At 35.8% G+C, this 15,345-nt stretch overlaps 1 protein-coding gene across 2 annotated transcripts in view; it reads left to right on the forward strand.

The window, feature by feature from the left end:
* The window catches only part of LOC126728961 (probable leucine-rich repeat receptor-like serine/threonine-protein kinase At3g14840), a 35,744-nt gene that overhangs the window by 10,539 nt on the left and 9,860 nt on the right, over positions 1–15,345 (forward strand). For both annotated transcript variants that reach the window (XM_050434734.1, XM_050434733.1), the window contains exons 19-22: positions 165–302; positions 1,194–1,312; positions 1,440–1,650; positions 1,760–1,997. In XM_050434734.1, the coding sequence (XP_050290691.1) occupies positions 165–302; positions 1,194–1,312; positions 1,440–1,650; positions 1,760–1,997 (706 nt within the window). The remainder of the gene's footprint in view (positions 1–164; positions 303–1,193; positions 1,313–1,439; positions 1,651–1,759; positions 1,998–15,345) is intronic.

The following is a 15,345-nucleotide window of genomic DNA, read 5'->3' on the forward strand; positions in this document are numbered from 1 at the left end:
TTAACGTGCATTTAGATGGAAAACAACCAAAACTTTATAATAACTATGCCCTGCCAAGTTTTCTTTGAACTAATCAATCTTGCTTTGGATTTTCTGTATGGTATGATGTATATTTCTGAATGCAATCTTATAATCACTGTTCTTCGCTATTTTTCTTTCTATAGGTTTCATTCACCTTAATGATAAGATGAAGATGACCTTTGTGGTTGGAGCTGTAGTTTTGGCACTACTATTCATTTTTATGATTTTGGGCATTCTTTGGTGGAAAGGCTATTTGGGAGGGAGGATATCAAGGGAGAAAGGTAACCTCGGCAAATATTGATGTAAAGATTAGAAAGGATAGTATTCATTTTCTCCATCTATGGCAGGAAGTTAGAACAACGTATGGAAAAAGCATAGAAGGGCTTGTATGTTATTGCAGTTCAATATTTTATTTTTCCATATCTTTCCACAGATGATCAGCTTTCCAAAATGCACTTTGAAAAGAAACTGCATGATTGCGGGATTGCAGAGTGTTAAGCATATGAACTTATCTTGGGATTTGCATGATGATTTTTGTGATTTAATTCTACCTATGATGATAAATGAGCCCATGGAATTATGCAAAAGCCTATTATCATTGCTTTTTTGTAAAATCTGCATAAAGTAATTTTTAAAATGAATATTGCATGGATGGTTAGGCTCGCTGTAGTTGAGCAATTGTCTGATGAAGTGCGTAAATTAAGTTTCTGGGAGGAAAGGTTATCAATTTTGAATGAATTCAGTTTTGACATGTCCTCAAAGTCACATGAAATTTGGTTCATCTGTTTAATATTCTTATTTCAGTTGTGAAATGATCTAGTGTTAAGCGTTAAGCACATCTCATTCTATAATAAACTAATGGAATATCACTCTTTTTTCATTTAGTTTTTAGAACTTCTTGTTATTGCTGTGCAGAAGTAAGAAAGAAGCAAAAGGAAAAACCTATCAACTTTGGGTTTTCAGTACCTGTTCATATATCTTCTTTTTGTTTCTTACAACTTCTGTTTGATCAACTACAATAGAGTGCCTTCTAAAAGCAATTTTTTTTTTTTCTTTTTTTCATTCTTTAAGAAGTCTGTAACAAGTCAAGAGGCACACAAATATTTGGTTAAAAATTGGATATGTTTCACTGTAAGATGTAGTATGACATCTTAGCCTGATTCCTTTTACAGAGTTGAGAAGATTAGATCTCCAAACGGGCTTTTTTACATATAGACAAATAAAAGCTGCCACTGATAACTTCAATACAGCAAACAAGATTGGAGAAGGTGGTTTTGGATCAGTTTACAAGGTATCTGAGAACTTTTTCTCTATTCTAGAATGAATTTATTTTCCATCCTTTTCTTTGTTCTTCTTATTGATCACTCATTTGGAGAAATACATACAAGAAAATGTTTATTTTTCAATTCTTGATGTAGGGTATACTATTAGATGGTACTGTGATTGCGGTTAAACAACTTTCATCAAAATCAAAGCAAGGAAGTCGTGAATTTGTGAATGAAATAGGCATTATGTCTGGTTTACAACATCCAAATCTGGTTAGATTGTATGGATGTTGTATTGAAGGAAAACAATTATTGTTGGTATATGAGTACATGGAAAACAATAGCCTTGCACATACTTTGTTTGGTAAGACATTTTTTTATACCATACCATTGATTTTATGTTGATAACAAAATAACAAGGACAAAACACTAATGATGAAGTTCATTGATTGGGTTCTGAACATAAATTTCAGGTCCTGCAGATGGTCAGTTAAAATTGGATTGGCTTACAAGGCAGAAAATATGTGTTGGCATAGCAAGAGGTCTAGCTTTCTTGCATGAGGAATCAACACTAAAAATTGTTCATAGAGACATCAAATCTACTAATGTGTTGCTTGATAGGGACCTTAACCCTAAGATCTCTGACTTTGGTTTGGCCAAGCTCAATGAAGATGAGAACACAAGCATTAAAACCAGAATTGCTGGAACAATGTGAGCTGCCTCCCTTTCTTTTGGCCCCTCTTAACTTGCTTTGGAGTCTATTTTCCCCCAATTCATTTCTATTTTATCACCTTTGCTAACATAGTCAAGTAACCATAAGAAGTAGAACACGTCTAACTCAAGAAATGCACCTAAGTACCAAGAGAAAACCTTAAATCCACGAGGCAAAGGTAAGAGAAGAAAATTATCTCTTGAATTTTATTACTGAATAACTTGATGCCTAGTGGGCTATAGCCACTAACTTATATAGGAAAACATTGGAGCAACCATAGGTGGGTGGGAAACCCCAAATAACCCTTAATTTGTGTTAGGCACGGATTAGGCTAAAAAAAACAAAGAGGAAATATTGTTAAAAACTACAAAATTGAGAATATTAGAAAAGATGACATTACAAATTTTAGGAAATGTCCCAAAATTAACAAGAAAGTTAAGACCTCTTGCTATGAACAATATGGGACATCACTTGTTAATCAACCCTATCACTCACGTGAATTTGTAATGTCCTAAAATTAACAAGAAAGCTAGAATTCTTTCAAATTTTAGGAAAGTAGTAAGATTTACTACCCACCTCGCTTCCTTTCAAATCACCAAATTTCTTGTGATTCTACTACCAATTCCATGGATTTCTATTAGTGTATTTTCACTTGCCAAGCTTTTTGCGTTGCAACTTACGATGATCCCTCTACTAGTAGGATTGTCTATTCTATATCATCTTCTATAGATCTTTATTATGAGTTATTAACTGAATCAAACACAAAATATTGAATCAAACATAAACTGAAGGGCCAAACATGGAAATTTTAAATCAAACATGAAGGGACGAAATGAAAATTTTAAAACATAAATGGTCAATATGAAAATGAAACAAACATGAAGGGTCAAAATGAAAATTCTAAAACATAAAAAGCCAAAATGCAAACAACTCTAAAAAAATCAATATTCGCGATGCAAGAGTTTTTGTATGTGAAGAAACTGGTCCCCTTAGCGAAGGTGGCACGTAAACCTCCTAATGTGGTTTTCAACTCAAAAAAGTATCTTTTATTTTCTTGAAAATTTAAGGCCAAAAATGTACTTTAGTCAAATATGTTCCTGTTTTGAGTCAAGAATTGAGTTTCTTCCTTTGATTCATCAATTGCCCATAAGCTTCTAAAACAGCTTCCACCTAGTGATTCCTATTTATGGGCTTCACATAGAAAGCCAACCCTTATCCAAGCTTTTGGAATATTCACGTGTGAGTGATGAGGTTAATTAAGAAGTGATGTCCCATTTTGGGTATAACCACAACAATGGGTGGCTAATATAACAGAATTGAGCTCAAATATATTCTTTTTATAAATATTTTGAGTTAAATGGTGTCACTATATGTTATATTAACTTCTTAATTTTAAGGTATTAACTTCTTAATTTTAAGTCTCTTTAAGGTCAATATGGTGGTGCATAATAAGGTGGTAAGGCTATCACGATCCCTTTTGCAATTAGAGCTAGGACAGGGTGCGTTTACTTGGATCCCACACAAGTGTGCATCATACTAAGCAAGCCCATAAAGCCCCACAAATGAGCTTGGAAAGAGGCCCAACAAAATATTTTCGCCAATGATGCTAGATCAAAGTAGGAAGACGCAACAAGAGGTTCCCATGGAAATGGATGTATAGGGTTCTCATGAATAAGCGTATGGGGTTAACACGTGGTTCTCGTGGATGGCGTATGAGAGGAAAATGGATGATGCACAAGAGAAGAAGAGCTTATAGGAAAGGAGCAAGTAAGACTTGTTCGTGCCCTACAAAGAGTTCTCAAAACCTACAAAGAGGCAATGGCTCACACGTGAGGGATAGATTGTTAGGAATAAATGTGTTTGGATGTCTCAGGTGGAGAAAATGTAAATGATTAAGGGATTTAATATAACATAACTAGGTCCAAACCCTTAGGCTTAAGCTTTTCGGTTATCGTGTTCTTATATGTTATATTGACCTATTAATTAGATTCTCCACAAAGTGCTATCTCCCAAAAAAGTGATGAGTGTTAATTAGTGGGTCCCTCCAAGTAGAATGAGGAAGACTCCCATGTCCACTATGTAAAAGGTTCAACTTAGTGGTTAGTCTAAGGCAATTATGCCTGTTAGTGACTCACATTGTTGTGCAAGGAAGACTCCTATGTTTGTTGTATTCATGGTTGAGTAAAGGGCACTCTATCAGTGATGGTAATGGATGACACCAAGAACTGTTAAGAAAAAGGCTTCCAAATGAAGTGTAGTCAAAAGTGATGTAGTAGAAGGCTCACAAGTGAAGGGGGGATTTGTTACACTATTCACATGTGAATGATATAATTAATTAAAAGGTGAAATCCTACACAGGAAAATAACCACAAGAGTGAGTGATTAATACAACATAATAGGGCTCAAACCGATTAAACATTTGGGTTAAGTAGTGTTGTTATATGTTATATTAACTTCTAAAATGAAGTCTCACCAAGATGTTATCTCCTAACACAAGCCTATCTTACAAACCACCAAAGGATAAACTTAAGCATGAATAGTGACAATAACAATAAGAAGAATTTTTTAATATAAATAATAAAGTTTTATTGATGTTAAAAAAATGAGTCACCCAAAGTATACAGGGAGTATACAATTGGGGCTATGAAATCAATCACTTAAATTACACAAAACTAACATCCAATCCAACAAAATTCTAAAGAAAAATAGTTCAAGGTCAAGCAAATTTATAATCAAAACATTGGTTATTCTCATCCCTCCAAAAACATTACATCAAACAGTGAGGGGTAGCCAACCAAATCCGACCATTGATGAAGACCATAACGCCATTGCCAACAAGCTAGTAACTCAACAACAGTCATGGACTTCTCCCAACAAACTCTAAACAAGCCAAACACCATAGACCATAAATTAGTAGCAATAGGTCAATGGAGTAATAGGTGTTCGCTATTCCCTATTTCATTTACATATATAACACCAACCCAAAATCCAAACACTCTATTTCTATAAATTGTTAGCTTTCAAAATTTTCCCAAGGCAATAGTCCATACAAAAAAGCAACTCTAAACAGGATTTTTGACTTCCATATGCTTTTCCAAGGGAATGAATGATCATTAGCATTAAACGAGACCTGACAGTACCCACTAACCCCAAAACCCTTTTTCTTAGCTACAATCCAACAAATCTTGTCCTCCCCACTTCCCTTCATTGGAATGCCATAGATGGAGTTTATAAAATTTGATAGGCACTCTAATTCCCAATCTTGAATAGCTTTCATGAAATTTGCATTCTAATGAAGGACCATAATGGCGAATTTCATAAGATCATCTGCACTAGCCTCCTTATCACGGGTAATCTAGAAAACTCAAAGAAAGCACATCATTGGAGAGCTCCCCCACACCACAAATCATACCAAATCTTCACTCTATACCCATCCCTTACTTCATACTAGATAAAATTGGGTCAGCCTCATCTTATAGTCTTTCACAAACTGACTCCATAAGGAGTAAAAACTTAATTGTAGCACCAATTTCCCCACTCACAACCGTACTTTTCCTTAATTAACCCTCCTCCAAAGTGCATCCCTTTTAATCTGTTAGGTTCCAAAGATTTATATTTAAATATTTAGAATCACATTTGTATTATGTTAGCAAACCAAGAGCTAAACATGTCTAGACTAGGATTTTAGGCAATGTTTAAAAGTGGTTGTTTCAAGGTTCAAGTCCAGCTGATTGCAGAAAAAGGGAGTGTGATTCTGCTTTGTTTGACCAATCGAGAATTAGGCTAGACCGATCAAAAATCGTAGGTCCAATTTTTTCTGCAAAATTTTAAACAGGCTCAAGCCCGTGAAAACGTTTAGGATTTCATTTAAACTTCTCTACATATAAAAGGGAAACCCTAGCCATGTTTTGAAGACTTTTGGAAGACTTGTGTGTTACTCTTTGTGAGATCAGAGAAGTTTTGTACCTTCTAACTACACAAGAATCTACTAGAGACAAAACTACAATCAAGCTTTGGTAGGACATAGTTGATGCATCAAGATCATTACTAAAGGTGATTTGAAACCTTTGAGTGAGATCTCAAGGTCACAAACAAGGTGGTTTATGTTGGTGTAAATCTAAGAAGAGAAGGAGTCCATGGATTCGGAGCTTGCATGTGGTCATGTTAGTTGGTTACTACATGAGGTAACAATAGATTTAGAGTTAAATCTAATTGTACAAACTTCAATTCTCTTATAGTGGATTTAATTTACTTTGAGGATAATTAGGTCAAATCTTCTCCAAGTTTTTACCTAGAAACGGTTAGTTTCATCGGTTTTCCTAGGTCATCATATCGTGGTGTTATTTACTTTTTCGTATCTTTGCATGATATGATTTATTTGTGTTTAACCTAGATCTGAAAATTAATCTAAGTAATCACTTGGTTAATAAATTATGTTAAACAGTTTGTTTAAGGGGTCTAAATGAACAAACATAATCCTAATATCCACAACCATTTCCCTTATAAAGTTATATTGAAATGCCTCAAACTCCTAATGGCCAACCCTCTTGCTGGAAAGGACTACAAACCTTAGTCCAATTCACTAGATGAAATTTGGACTCATTCTCAAAACCACTCTATAAAAAGTTTTGTTGAAATTATTCAATTCAATTAAACACATCACCTGGAATAGGAAATAAAGAGAAGAAATATAGGAAAATTAGATAAAGTTTTAATTATAGTGACTCTATGTCTTTTGGATAAGTATAACCGTTTTCACCCCGCAAACCGCCCTTCCACCTTCTCTAAAATAGCATTCCAAATAGTCCTCTCCTTAAATTTATCAACAAAAGGATGGCCTAAATATTTCATTGGAAGCGAGCCCCACTTACCACCTAAGACATCCACCAACTCCTCAATGTTAGTAACTGCCCCCACATGAGCCAATTTAGACTTGCCCAAGTTTATTTTCAGACCCAACACAACCTTTGAACTAGATAAACACCAAATGAATTATCAGAAGCTGATCCATATCAGCACCACAAAAAATCATAATATTATTTGCAAAGAGATGATGAGATGCCATCAAAGGGTTTCCTACTGAATTATGCACAATGAAACCTAAAAAGCGACCTTCATTCATGGCCTTATCTAACATTCTGCTAATTGCATCTATAACTATGACAAACAACGAAGGAGACAAGGGGTCTCGTTGTCTTAAACCCCTATAATTCTCAAAAAACCCACAAGGAGACCAGTTAATAAGGATAGAGAACCGAACCATGTATAGGTATAAGTGAAATAAAGCAAAATGGGTAGGGCCTAGGATTTGTTTGGAATTAGCTCCAAGTAGTGAAAAATATATATATATATATATATATTTATATATATATATATATATATTTATATATATTTATAGCCAATAAGTAATAACCAAGCATGGGAGAATTATAAGAACCCAAGAATCAATACATAGACTTTCTCGGAACTAGTTGTAGACTTGCGTGTTGTGCGTGATAATTTTTTAGGTAAAATACTATTTTAGTCCCTAGACTTTTTTATAGAATTTTTTTTTTTAAAAAAATTAGTATTATCATACTTTTCATAATCTTTTTTATAACATTTTTTATCATTATCATTTATTTATGAGATTAAATTTAGTAAAAATGTGGTGTAAAACTCATGTTTTACCTCTTCAATCCTAATATGCCACATTATCTTATCACATATTTAAGAATAAACACAATCACACTCAATAAATTCAAATACTTGTATATAAATCCAACCAAATTGGAAGTTTATTGAGATGTTATTAGGTGTGATATGATGTATTGAATTTTAAATAAAATGTTAATATAGCAATTTCTTATTAGATGGTGTAAAACATGAGTTTTTTTTTTTTTTCTTTGAGAATCCATTCCGTGGGAAATTTCATTAATCAAGAAAGTGGCTTTTCCGCCAATACAAGACAACTAATGTATGGAGGAACAGACTCCATCCAAACCGTTAAAGATGAGCAATATCTAGCTTTTTTGGCCAAAGCATCCGCTACACAGTTACCTTGCCTATGAGTATGAGAGTAATTAAAACTCTGCAAAGCTTTAACATACAATAAAGTATCTCGACAAATATGACCAAAAGCAGTCTGAAACTTATCACCATTTTGAAGAGCCTTGATGACAGTTTTCGAATCTCCTTCCAAGACGGAATTGCGGAGACCTACTTCATGGATGAAAATGGCAGCTCGCCTAGCTGCTAGCAGTTCCAACATCGTAACAGAAGCGGGCTGTGGTATTTTTTCAGATAGGGCCGCCATTACTTCACCATCTCTGTTTCGAATCACCACCCCAATACCAGCTTCCCCTGTATCAGAAAACATTGCGCCATCGAAATTTGTTTTATATTCACACCGGTTTGGAGGTCGCCAATTCACAGTAGTGGTGGGCCTGGGTAATTTCAGCTTTGGCGTCCTTCCTGGATTGTGAAGCGATAAAAACCTCTTCGCTTCAAGTACTACCCGGTTTAGAGGAATAACATCCTCCTTCACCCTGAGTTTGTTTCGTCGCATCCACAAGAACCAGGCCGTGACTGCAAATACCTCCAATTGGTGCAGCTTCTCGTATACAACCTCCAGTAAATTTTCAAACGAACCAGTAGCCATAATTTGTCTATTTATCCAGCTGAAATCCGTGTCCCAGACTTGGCAGAACACCTCACATTCCCAAAGAGCAAGAAGAGAGGAATTCGGCCTTTAAGGAACATTGGAAGCAGGTATCATCATTCACAACCCTCCTTTTCTTCAGATTCTCCAAAGTCGGCAACGCATTGGAACAATCTTTCCACACGAATTGTTTTATCTTACCAGGCACAGTAGCTTTCCAGATTTTTTTCCAGAAATTCCTATGCCTCTCCGTATTTGATACCGACGCTGCATCAGAATTTTCTTCACTACACAGCCATTGATAACCTGAGCTAACCGTATAGAGACCATCATTGCTCTTTGGCCAGTACAAACAGTCAGGTTGATTAGTGATGCACAGCGGGATAGCTTTTATTTTTTGGGCTTCAAAGGGCAGGAAGGTGCTGTCAACTAGATTGTCATTCCAGGTGTGTGATTGTGGATCAATGAGGGCTGATACAGTGGCTAACCTGAAGGCAGGGGAGGGTGGAGATAAGATTTGGCCTTGGGAGTCTCCAGGTAGCCAGTTTGACCCGTATATCATGATTTGGGAGCCATCTCCAATTCTCTATTTTGAACCCTGTGATATAATTCGCCTAGCATGAAGAATGCTCCTCCATGCAAACGAACCCGAGGTAGCCTTTGCATCGAATATAGATCCATTCGGAAAGTATTTCGCTTTGAATACTTTATAGAAGAGGGAATTTGTGTCATGAACTAACCTCCAAACTTGCTTGGCCAACATGGCTTCATTGAACTTGCATAGATCTTTGAAGCCCATACCTCCCTCCAATTTTGGCTTGCATAAAATATCCCAATTCTTCCAATGTATTTTCCGTCTATCACCTCGTTGCCCCCACCAAAATTTCCGAATCATCATCTCTATATCTTTACAAAGGCCCACCGGTAGACAGAAACAACTCACGGCGAAGGTGGGTATTGCTTGTGCCACGGCCTTAATGAGGACTTCCTTCCCTGCTTGTGATAACAATTTTTCCTTCCACCCCTGAATCTTTCCCCACACCCTTTCCTTTATAAAGTTTAAGCTTGCCCTTCTATTTCATCCCACTACGGATGGAAGGCCTAAGTACTTCTCATATTCTTTTATCTCGGGCACCCCAAGGTAGTTCTTTATGGAATTTTTAACCTCCAATGAGACTGACTTGCTGAAAAACAAGGTGGTTTTTTCCTTGTATATCCGCAGCCCTGAAGCCTTTCCATACACCTCTAAGATTTCTTGGATGGTTTGGATGTCGCTTGTCTGAGCACGACAAAACAACAAACTATCATTAGCAAAAAATAAATGAGAGATTTTAGGCCCATACGGGCAAAGGGAGTATCCCCTTATTTTATCTTCATTCACTGCTTTTTGGATTAGAGCATTGAGACCTTCCGAACACAAGAGGAATAGATATGGTGATAAGGGGTCGCCTTGTCGTATACCCCTTGTAGGAGAGATGTTTCCTTTAGGTTCACCATTGATAAGTATGGAGTATGAAACTGTGCCGATACACTCTGAGATCATCATTATCCACTTACTATCAAACCCCATTTTTTCCATTAACTTCAACAAAAAGACCCACTCCACTCTATCGTAGGCCTTGCTCATGTCAAGCTTGAGTGTCATAGAACCTATTTTGCTGGAGTTCTTTGTTTTCATGTGATGAAGAGTTTCATAAGCCACCAGTATATTATCAGAAATAGCTTTATTAGACTGAAAAGCACTTTGAGATTCAGATATAATATCAGGTAAAATCACTTTCAATCTATTCGCTAACACCTTGGAAATAAGTTTATATAAAATATTACATGAGGCTATAGGACGAAATTGAGATACCTGATCTGGGCTTTTCACCTTTGGGACAAGGGTGATGTAAGTGTGGTTAATTTCTGCTGGAATATGACCCGAATTCAAGCAAGAGCAAACTGCCTCAGCTACTTCACCACCAATTTCTCCCCAATAATGTTGGAAAAAAATTGGGGGTAAACCATCAGGTCCAGGAGCTTTCAAAGGAGCCATTTGAGATAGGGCTATATCCACTTCTTCCTTCTTGAAACCACGGCCAAGAAAAGCATTCATCTCGTTTGTTACTTTTCTTGGAATGTGATTCAACACCATATCAATTTCACTAGGTTGGGATGATGTGAACAGCTCTGTATAATACTCCACCATAAGTTCTGCCACCTTTTCGTCCCCACTACACATCTCACCCCTAGCATTCAAAAGCCCATGAATATTATTTCTCCTATACCGTTGGGAAGCTCTATTGTGGAAGAAACTTGTGTTCTTGTCCCCTGACTTTATCCAATGTGACTTTGATCTTTGTTGCCAAAGCTTTTCCTCCACTAACAAGAGCCTTTGGATTTCATGTTTCAATTGATGGACACTCTCTCCATTTCTCCCCTGTACAGCCATGGATTCAGCATGTTTCAACTTCTTTTTCGTTTCAATCAGCTAGCATGTTACATTGCCAAAAGATTTTTTGCTCCACCACTTGAGACTTGATTGGCACTTTTTTATTTTATTTGTAACCTTGTCCATAGGCGTAGTCCCATCATCACTCCTCCATACCGAGTGAACAATTTCATGACAACCATCATCTTCTAGCCAAACTTGTTCAAAACGCCAGGGACGATTTTTCCTATCCGGAATTCCCATTGGGTGAATGATAATGGGTTTATGATCCGATGTGCCACATTCAAGAGTAACCACCTTAGTTGCTGGGAAAAGATTACACCAAGGTTGTGTGCCAACTGCCCTATCCAACCTTTCCCATATAGTATGTCCATTGGAGAAATTCTTGTACCATGTGAACTTGTTTCCCACAAAGCCCAGATCAATGAAACCACATTCATCAAGAACGTCGCGGAAATCTTGCATTTGTTGATGTGGTCTAAGCCTGCCTCCCAACTTTTCATGAGACTTTGTAATCTCATTAAAATCGCCAGCGCATAACCAAGGAAGAGACGATTTTGTCTGTAGCCATCTCAATTTTTTCCATGACTCCCCATGATTCTGAGTTTCTGGGAAACCATAAAATCCCGTAAACCTCCAGCTATCCTCCTTTCCTTTATTGATGACCACATCAATATAATTTTGTGCGGAATTCTCCACCAGTAAATCTACATCTTTTTTCCAAAATATGGCCAAACCCCCTCCTCTCGTAACTCTTGAAACACCAAAAGTATCACCAAACCCCAGTTTATCTTGTAAATTTGTTAGCCTAGCTTCATCTAGCCAAGTTTCGGCTAAAAAGATGACTCCGGACTAGATCACCAAGCTCTCGAATTGTCTGCAGGTTCCCAAGCCCGCGACAATTCCAGCATAGTAGACTCATTGAGCCTGGCGAGGCTGTGATACAGCCTCCGCCATTCCATAGTCTACTTCCTCTTCATCTTGGGACACCACACATTTCTTCTTTTTATAACTCAACTCTTCCTCTGCCTCCAATGGACGTTTCAGATATGGATTTCCTTGTTTACACTCTCCCTGCTTTGGACGTAGGACTCTTTTCCATGTCCGGCCTACTCTGCCACAAGAGTTTTCCTCTGAGCATTGATCACTCGAGCTACCAGTAAGGTTAGGAAGGGGCACGTGCTGCTGCACATGATCACTTAAGATTGGGGTTAAAAGAGATGCGGCGCATCCCTTCTCAATGCGCGTTGCCCTAGCATTAATCACGCCTTCTCCTTCATTTTTTCCTGCCTCGTTGTCCGACTTGTGTAACTCCCACTCATCATTACTTCGCATCTCATTAGTTATTTTCCCATAATTTTCGCCCTCTTTAATTACCTTCCGTTCAGGGATTTTTCCGTTACTCACATTAACTCCATCTCCAACGTTCGTGGAATCCCTCTCCGTCTCATGATTCGCCGGAGTTTCATCCATCGGAGATTCAGGTGACTCCGACCTGGTGGCTGTCGTGACTCTTTTTTCCATCTGTTTTCTCCTGGCCTCGAAAAATCCTGGCACTTTGATGACCGATTTTCATGGCGCCACATACGGAGATGCCCGAATCCAGGGGCCATATTCTCTGTCTTCCAGTGACAGCAATCCCTCACTTTCAATCCATCTATCGCAATCCCTGTCCACATGCTCCATGCATCCACACCAATAACAAATGATTGGCAGCCTCTCATACTAAAACTCACCCATTCTGTTTCTCTATTCTCCAGAGACAATTTCCTACCACGGCACAGAGGAATTGTGGTATCCACTATCACTCTCACACGGAAAAAATTTCCTCCTTCCATCTCTGAGATATCAGTATCCATGCACACTTCTCCCACACTACTGCAAATTTTCTCCGCCACCCCCCTATTTAAGAAAGGAATTGGTAAGTCATGGAGCTGGACCCACAATGGAACTTTGTTGAAACGAACTACACTGATCGGAATGGCCTTTTCATAGCGACAGAGGACCACCAAATGTTTATCAAAACTCCAAGGTTGGAGGGCTAGAATTTTCTCCGCTTCTTCATGATTCTCAAAGACAAATAATAGAATGTGATCTCCAGCAATTCGAACCTGAAATCCATTTTTTAAGCGCCATAACGGACTGAAAGTGTGGACTACTGCCTCAATGTTCAGTACTCGTTTATACCCCATCTTTACCAAATTCGGACTCTATATTTATTGGTTGATGATTTGCATAACATAGACATTAAATAAGAGGTAGAATTGTTCATTAGATTTTTTTAAGTTATGATATATGCAAATTATGATTATATATATATATATGGTTAAATGAAATGTCAAAAAATAAGATTATAAAATTTTTCAACTTTATTTCCAATATAATTTAATCTCATTTTTAGTTATGTTAGGAAATATAATTTCCCTAATTAGAGTTTGATTAGTTTTAAGCTTAAAATTTGTATTATTATATTTAATTGTTGATTATTGATTTAATTAAGTGAATTTAATGGTTGATTTTATTCCACTATAAATTTTTCAATGTCCTCCATGTAGTCATTTCTATTTTATTTCTTACTCCTCTTGGTCACTTTTTTATTTTCCAAATAACAATTAAAATTGATGTTTGATTTCATTTCTTTTTTTCTTCCATTATTTATTCTTGATTACTTTGTATGTTCCCTTGCTAGTTGTAGTTTACATGGTTATCATTAAGAAATAGATATCATGGATGACTTAAATAGTAATAGATGTAGTTATATTAGTGGTATATCAAAGGTTTTTTTTTTTCAAGGAAATATGAAAGACATTTCTCTAGTTGGGTTTCAATCAATTAAGACATCCATAATATCTTGAAGGAATTAATAATGAGCCTTGAAATTCTTTAATGTGTGAAGTAGTTAGGTTAGTGGTATGTCAAGGTTTTTTTTTTTTTTTTTTTTTTTTTTTTTTTTTTTTTTTTTAATTCAAAATTCCAAGGAAATGTAAAAGGCTTTTTTTTAGGAAAGAAATGGGGACTTTTTGAATTGTAGAAATATGATTATTTTAATTACCTTGTTTATCTAATAAAAAAAAATTGCCTTATTTATAGATTTCATTATTAAGTTATAAACATCACTACCGCGCACCATTGGTGCGATGGTCACTCCATAAGTATAAGTTCTTGTGAGGTGTCGGAGGTAATGGTTGAGATTCAAGTCTCTAAAAAAGAGCTTCACATAAGTCTCTAGGAAAGAACTTCACACACGTATACATTTAGTTAGGCTAAAGTAGAATTTTTATCATGTTTCAAAAATCTATAAACATCTAAATTAAAGTAGACCGCACAAGATAAATATGTATAGATAATTTTTTTTTTTATTCATGAATCATTATTTCATTATTTACCTATAAATATCTAAATAGTTTTTTTTTTTTGAAAAAAATCTAAATTAAAATAGATGAATATGTAAAGGTAAAATTATGTGAAAAGTTAAAACTACCTAAAATGAACATTTAACCACGGGTAGATATGTGTTTTTTGAAGACTAAAAGTATCGTTGATTGTTTTAGCTAGAACTATAACTATGAAAATATTGTTGCGAGTGGTTCAATCATTTGCAAACCTTTTTTTTTATTTTTTATTTTTTCCTTTTTACCGAAACAACTTAAGAATATTAAGACTTAAGTTATCACATATGGTAGCTGTAAAACATCAGTGATATGAAAAATAGAAAGGTTTGAATTTTTAAAAAGCATTTTTGGTAAATTGTAATATAAAACATTTTTTCTCAATATTTATGTAACTTTTCCCGTAAAATCAATATTGTTGGCATCCTTTAAAGATGATACATAATATTTTTGAGAAGGAGAAGAAGAAGCAGAGATGATGCTAACGCATAATATAAAATTATTAAATTTGCGTGATTTAAATTTGTGGCAAAAAAAAATTAATATATCTATGATAAATGTTTTTATCTAAATGATATATAGTAGTCCATATTTTTTTTAGTCTTGATTCAAAAAGTCCATTTTCAATAACCTTTTAAGTCTCCAAATCGTTCAATCTATAGGCCTAGACACATTCAAAGAGTGCTATCTAAATTATAAATTATATAACCATAATGTATGGTAAAGGAAGATAGGTGTGTGTCTAGCCATTTTTATTTATTTATTTGTGCTGCGTAAGTATGGAGGAAGTAACTGAATTTAAATGTTGAATAAATTGCTATAAAGTATTAATTTACCTAAAGTAGGTGGCTCGAGGAACCAGACATAACTAAGGTTCTGTTTAA

The sequence above is a fragment of the Quercus robur genome, chromosome 5 (assembly GCF_932294415.1).
Source record: "Quercus robur chromosome 5, dhQueRobu3.1, whole genome shotgun sequence".
In the NCBI taxonomy this organism is placed as follows: domain Eukaryota; kingdom Viridiplantae; phylum Streptophyta; class Magnoliopsida; order Fagales; family Fagaceae; genus Quercus; species Quercus robur.